We start from the raw sequence: 6,170 nt of genomic DNA on the forward strand, positions 1-6,170 counted from the left end.
TGCCTCCTCTGGGGACCCAGTCCCAACACTGGCTTTGAGTTCCCTCCAGGAAGAAGCTCGGGTGGGGCCAAGCCAACGCCACTTTGCAGAGAGCTGTGTGGGAGGAGGCGGAGGGGCCTGCTGGTGGGGAGGGGTGACCATCTGTCCTGGCTGTTCTTGCAACCTGCGCCCACTGTGAGGACATGCCACCAGGATTCAGCCTGAAAAGGCCAGCTCCACACAGCAGCTCCTCTGCCCATGGGAGCCAAGGAAACAGCTGCCGGCCCTTCGCAGCCTTGGGGATGGGACAGCAGGTCCCGGCTGTCACGGGCTCCCCAGTGTGCGGGCCTGAAGTCTTCCTGTGACAAGAAAGGTCCTCCTCTTTCCTGGAGGCTTTAACCTCTCGGGGTTACAGACCTCTCTGAGAGTCTGATGGAGGCTATGAGTCCTCGCTCCCCTTCAAAATGAAACCTTCTAGTGAAAACTAGACTACAGTTTCAGAGGACTCGGGAGCCGGGCATCTATCCACAGCCTGGTGGGGTGGGGAGGCATCCGTGGGCCTCTAGAGGAGCTGCCGCTCCATCGCCACTGTTCGCTGTGAAGCTCAATGATAATGGTTGTCATTGACTCAGCACTCGTGACACCAGCCGTGGTGACAGGCCTCTGCACATGATCGCATTCAACCCAGACAGTGCAATGAGGCGGGTCATCTTACAAGCACTCTGGAGATGAGAAAGCCAAGGCTGAAAGAGACAGCCTGACTTATCTAAAGTTAAGTGGGACCCTGAATTGGAGTTTGATCTGAGGGTGTAACGAGTGCTCTGTCCACAGACTCAGGCTTCCCCTGGGCTGTGGGAGCCTGTGGGAGTCAGCACCCCCTGGGGCGCCATCGGACCCCTTCTCCAGACCACACTCGGTTCCTGTCGGGGGCCCTCCATGGAGCACTTGATCTCGAAGCTGTCAGATGACATGTTACACAGAGACTGTTGAATGCTACCTGTGGAGTCATACCATCACTTGCCCAGGGGCAGACCTTGGGGAACCTCGGCTTGCCAGAGGCCTAGGGCGGAAGAGCTGGGGTTCAATGCCACAGCCTCACCATGATCCAACCTGTAACTGTCGCCAGGAGGTTAACCCAACCTCAAGCTACTTCTGACAACGACTGCTGTCCACAGCAGGGTGGGGCACCCCATGCTGTGTTCTGACCAGAACCGCTGGACTCATGGGAGGTCCAGAGCACTTACCAGCCAGTGCTAGAAGGGGGTGACCAGGACGGGGCTGGGCTCTGGAGGCCAGGGCCTGGGAGGGACCCCTAGGGATGCTGAGCTGGAGGAGGAAGAGTCCTGATCTGGTCTTTAGAGGTGATTGAGCAATGAAAGGCTGTGTCACCCGTGGTGCCCAGCGTGGGAGGTCAGACCAGACCATGGCCCTGGGGTGTGGACTTAATGCTGCTGACAGCCCTGGCCCAGGCCAGCTCTCCCACCAGGCCCCAGCTCCTGATTCTTGCACCACTAGAATTGCCTCTCAAACCCCGCTCCTTCCTGGATTCTTTCTGAATTGACCAGGGGACAGCAGAGGCTTCTTCCAGGCCCTCACCCAGTCAACCATAGCGCATAACCCTCACAGGCCCCTCCCTGCCTGGCAGCCGGAAGAGTGCACCTTCCCCCTGCCTGCTCCACCTGTGTGACCTCACCAGCGGCAGCTGTGGGCAGGTCTCACAGGTGCAGTTGGCAAGAGCACCCATGGCCACATGGGTGCCTTTGCAGGATTCCTTCAAACGCTCGTTCAGCAAACACTGACTTGGGGGTCTGTTCTGAGCCAGCACTATGTTAGGCCCCCTTATACAGATGTGTGGCATGCCTGGTCCCCACAAACAGCTCCATCTGCAGCTCTCTGTGAGCGGTGCCATGCAGCTGAGCGCTGACTATGACGATCCCCTTAGGGGAAGCCCTGCCAGTTCCCGTGCCCTTCCTCTGACGCTCTTACCTTCAGGAGGTGCTGTTCAATGGGCAAGGATCCCTGAAAGAGACAGACACGAGGGCTCAGAAGGGGTATGGGGACTTAGGGCACCAGGTGAAGCCTTGGGAAGCCACATGGCATCCAGGCTTCTCCCAGCCTGGGAAGAGGGAGGGAAGAGGGACCCCCACTGAGGCTAAGGGTGCTGGCGTGGCAAACTCAGCCCCGAGAAGAGTAGGGGAGGCGGCGGGCAATGAGATCTGGCCAGTACCTACCAGTTCTGCAGTTAGCCCGGGCTGTCCTGGCAAACCGTTGTGCCCAGGCACCCCCTGCAGCCAAGAAGAGACACGGGTGAGTGGACACCTCTCTCTAGCCTGCAGGTCCCTCTGATTCATTCTCACCTTCACTGCCCCTTCCCTTCATCCTGCAGAGCTGAGAGACTGGGCTGGCACAAAGCTGATGTCTCTTCTCAGCTCGAAAGTCTCCAGATGGTTTGTAGGGGTAGCTGAGGTAGGCCCAGAGGGGGGACCCTCCCACTAAGACAGTCCAAAAGAGTTCTTCCCCTACACGTTAGGGGCAGAGGGTCTTCTGTGTAGTAAATAACTATGGTTTCTTTCTGTGCTAAGTACTTTTCCTATATTTTCTCACTGTATTTTCTCATTTAGTCACGACAATTGTTTCAGTGTGTTGGGTGTTATCTCCAGCTTAAAAACAAGACGAAGAACTCGGAGAGGCAAGTAACTTGCTAAAGGTCACAGGACGAGCAAGGCACAGAGGCGAGATGCAGACTGAGGACCATTGACTTCAACCGCCCTCTTAACGACTATTTCAGCATCATTCCTCAAAAAGCATCTCCCAGAACGCTCATGCGCACACAGGGGGGAGGCCGGGAGTCAGGCCCATCCAGGTGCAGGTCCTAACTGACCACCTGCCCAACTTTTGGCAGGCTGCTTGGGAGGGGAAAAAAATCTCTGCCTCCGTTTCCTTTTCTGTAAAACAGGGATAGTTTACAGGGAGGCGTAAAGGAGATCAAGGCAGAGCCTGGCACCTGCAATGCTCACGTTCAGTGTTTGCCACCCAGACTCTGTTCCCCTTACAGACACACGATGCACATTTGCATGTTAAATACTCCACGGAAGCTGGGCGTGTGTTCGGTTTTAAATCCCCAGTGCCCTGGAGGAGGCATGCGTCAACTATGTGCTGCACGAATGCACCGCTGCTCCCCACCACGGGGTTTTCTTGGTCTACTCTGACAGCCGGCCTCCCTTCAAGGCGCAGCGCCCAGCAATAGAAGCTGGCACCCTCCCTGGCAGCCCACCTGATTTCAGGCCAGGCTCTACCAGGTCTGAGACGGACTTAGAGTCAGTCTCCCCCGGCCCCTCCTGCACCCCACGTGCCGTCACCCAGCCCTGCTCATTCCAAGCCTTCAGTGAGTTAAGAAGGTAAAGTGTTTAGAATAGTACCTGACGTGGGGAACACACCTTGACCATGTTCATTCTAATCATGCCCCTAAAGTATCATTCACCCCTGCTCCCTTCTTCGTTGCCTGTGTGTTCGTTCACACCCGAGGCTGTGAGTTTCTTGCCCTGCCTTCCCAGCACCACACCTCCCACTTGGCTCTACTGTAGACTGAAGAGCTACCTACACACTGTTCACTAGCTATAGAACCGCACATTTCTTAATGTCTGTAGGAATGGATGTCATTACTGGAGTCCGGATGCTGTGTATCTCTGAGTCTGTTCCTGTGCCTGAAGAGAGTTACTGCTGGGTTCTCTCTTCCTTAGAAGGACTGCAGGAGACCACAGGCACAGGGACCTGCCCCGGCCTAGCATGGGGCAGGTGCCCGCTGGCAGCAGCCTCGGCTTGGTCTCCAGCACTGGTGCCAGACGGGGACTCTGGTGCCTGGGCCCAGACTTGGTGGCAGTCATTCTTTCTGCCTCGTTCCCCCAGCGTGTCTTGGCCAGGTTCACATGACATCAGCGTGTGCTTGTTAATGGGTCACTTTGAAATGACTCTCATGCTTCTCCTGGCAAACCGCAAGCCCCCTGCAGACTGATTCCTGTTTCCTGGCCATGCGGCAGGAAGCCTGGACACTTGGTAAAGGTGAGGCTGGCATGTGGGGGACCCAAAGTTGGCTCTGATTCTGCGCTTTCAAAGAGACAGAGAACTGGAATCTTGACAGAGGCACCCATCAGCAAAGGGGGTCCCCAGAGCCAATTCTCAGGCCAGGGTGGAGGCCGGTGTATAATAAATCATCAGGGCAGAGGGAATAGTTTGTAAAAATCTTTCATGCGATTCTCCTTTGCTTTTTCAGGTGAGACTCACTTTTTCAAGAGCTGGGAGCCAGACATACAGAAGCCACTGTCTGTGCCTCCTAGGGTCTCTGGGATGTGTGGCCTGGCATGCAAGCCTGGGGGAGCCGCCATGCAGGGCAGTGGAGGTCAGTCGAAAGTGCCCTGCTTGGGAAAGCCCCAGTCCAGCCCTGCTAATTCCTAGCCGATGACTTCAGACAAGATATTTCACCTTCCAGAGCCTCAGTGTGTTCAGCTGTGACTTGGGGACAACACTGCCCTCCTATTGGGGTTGATGTAGGCCCAGATGAATGCGAGAGAATGGATGTAAAATCGTAACAGTAGTTGACATAATGATGGCTAATGTCTTCTGTGTGTTTACTATATATCAGGCAAGGTTCTATACAGCCGTGAGGAGACACCCCTCATCCAAGATAAGGAGCAGCGGCTGCACTTTGCTGGAGCAGCCGTGAAGATATACCCCACGTTCAAGGTAAGGAAACCCAAGTAAGACGGTAGGTGTTGCGAGAGGGCATCAGAGGGCAGACACACTGAAACTAGCCAATCTGATCACACGGACCACGGCCTTGTCTAACTCAATGAAACTAAGCCATGCCTGTGGGGCTGCCCAAGACAGACAGGTCATGGTGGAGAGGTCTGACAGAATGTGGTCCACTGCAGAAGGGAATGGCAAACCACTTCAGTATTCTTGCCTTGAGAACCCCATGAACAGTATGAAAAGGCAAAATGATAGGATACTCAAAGAGGAATTCCCCAGGTCAGTAGGTGCCCAATATGCTACTGGAGATAAGTGGAGAAATAACTCCAGAAAGAATGAAGGGATGGAGCCAAAGCAAAAACAATACCCAGTTGTGGATGTGACTGGTGATAGAAGCAAGGTCCGATGCTGTAAAGAGCAATATTGCATAGGAACCTCGAATGTTAGGTCCATGAATCAAGGCAAATTGGAAGTGGTCAAACAGAAGATGGGAAGAGTGAACGTTGACATTCTAGGAATCAGCGAACTAAAATGGACTGGAATGGGCGAATTTAACTCAGATGACCATTATATCTACTACTGTGGGCAGGAATCCCTCAGAAGAAATGAAGTGGCCATCATGGTCAACACAAGAGTCCAAAATGCAGTACTTGGATGCAATCTCAAAAACAACAGAATGATCTCTGTTCATTTCCAAGACGAACCATTCAATATCACAGTAATCCAAGCCTATGCCCCAACTAGTAATGCTGAAGAAGCTGAAGTTGAACGGTTCTATGAAGACCTACAAGACCTTTTAGAACTAACATCCAAAAAAGATGTCCTTTTCATTATAGGGGACTGGAATACAAAAGTAGGAAGTCAAGAAACACCTGGAGTAACAGGCAAATTTGGCCTTGGAGTACAGAATGAAGCAGGGCAAAGACTAATAGAGTTTTGCCAAGAGAACACACTGGTCATAGCAAACACCCTCTTCCAACAACACAAGAGAAGACTCTACACATGGACATGACCAGATGGTCAACACCAAAATCAGATTGATTATATTCTTTGCAGCCAAAGATGGAGAAGCTCTATACAGTCAGCAAAAATAAGACTGGGAGCTGACTGTGGCTCAGATCGTGAACTCCTTCTTGCCAAATTCATACTTAAATTGAAGAAAGTAGGGAAAACCACTAGACCATTCAGGTATGACCTAAATCAAATCCCTTATGATTATACAGTGGAAATGAGAAATAGATTTAAGGGCCTAGATCTGATAGATAGAGTGCCTGATGAACTATGGAATGAGGTTCGTGACATTGTACAGGAGACAGGGATCAAGACCATCCCCGTGGAAAAGAAATGCAAAAAAGCAAAATGGCTGTCTGGGGAGGCCTTACAAATAGCTGTGAAAAGAAGAGAAGTGAAAAGCAAAGGAGAAAAGGAAAGATATAAGCACTGAA

At 52.7% G+C, this 6,170-nt stretch overlaps 1 protein-coding gene across 1 annotated transcript in view; it reads right to left on the reverse strand.

Moving 5' to 3' along the window:
- The window catches only part of COL16A1 (collagen, type XVI, alpha 1), a 56,230-nt gene that overhangs the window by 21,880 nt on the left and 28,180 nt on the right, over positions 1-6,170 (reverse strand). Inside the window, exons 44-47 of the mRNA XM_010837081.1 lie at positions 2,211-2,264; positions 1,958-1,998; positions 1,673-1,817; positions 1,224-1,305 (exon numbers count right to left, since the gene is read on the reverse strand). Coding sequence (XP_010835383.1) covers positions 1,224-1,305; positions 1,673-1,817; positions 1,958-1,998; positions 2,211-2,264 — 322 coding nt within the window. The remainder of the gene's footprint in view (positions 1-1,223; positions 1,306-1,672; positions 1,818-1,957; positions 1,999-2,210; positions 2,265-6,170) is intronic.

This window comes from Bison bison, unplaced genomic scaffold (genome assembly GCF_000754665.1).
Source record: "Bison bison bison isolate TAMUID 2011002044 unplaced genomic scaffold, Bison_UMD1.0 scf7180017864068, whole genome shotgun sequence".
NCBI lineage: Eukaryota > Metazoa > Chordata > Mammalia > Artiodactyla > Bovidae > Bison > Bison bison.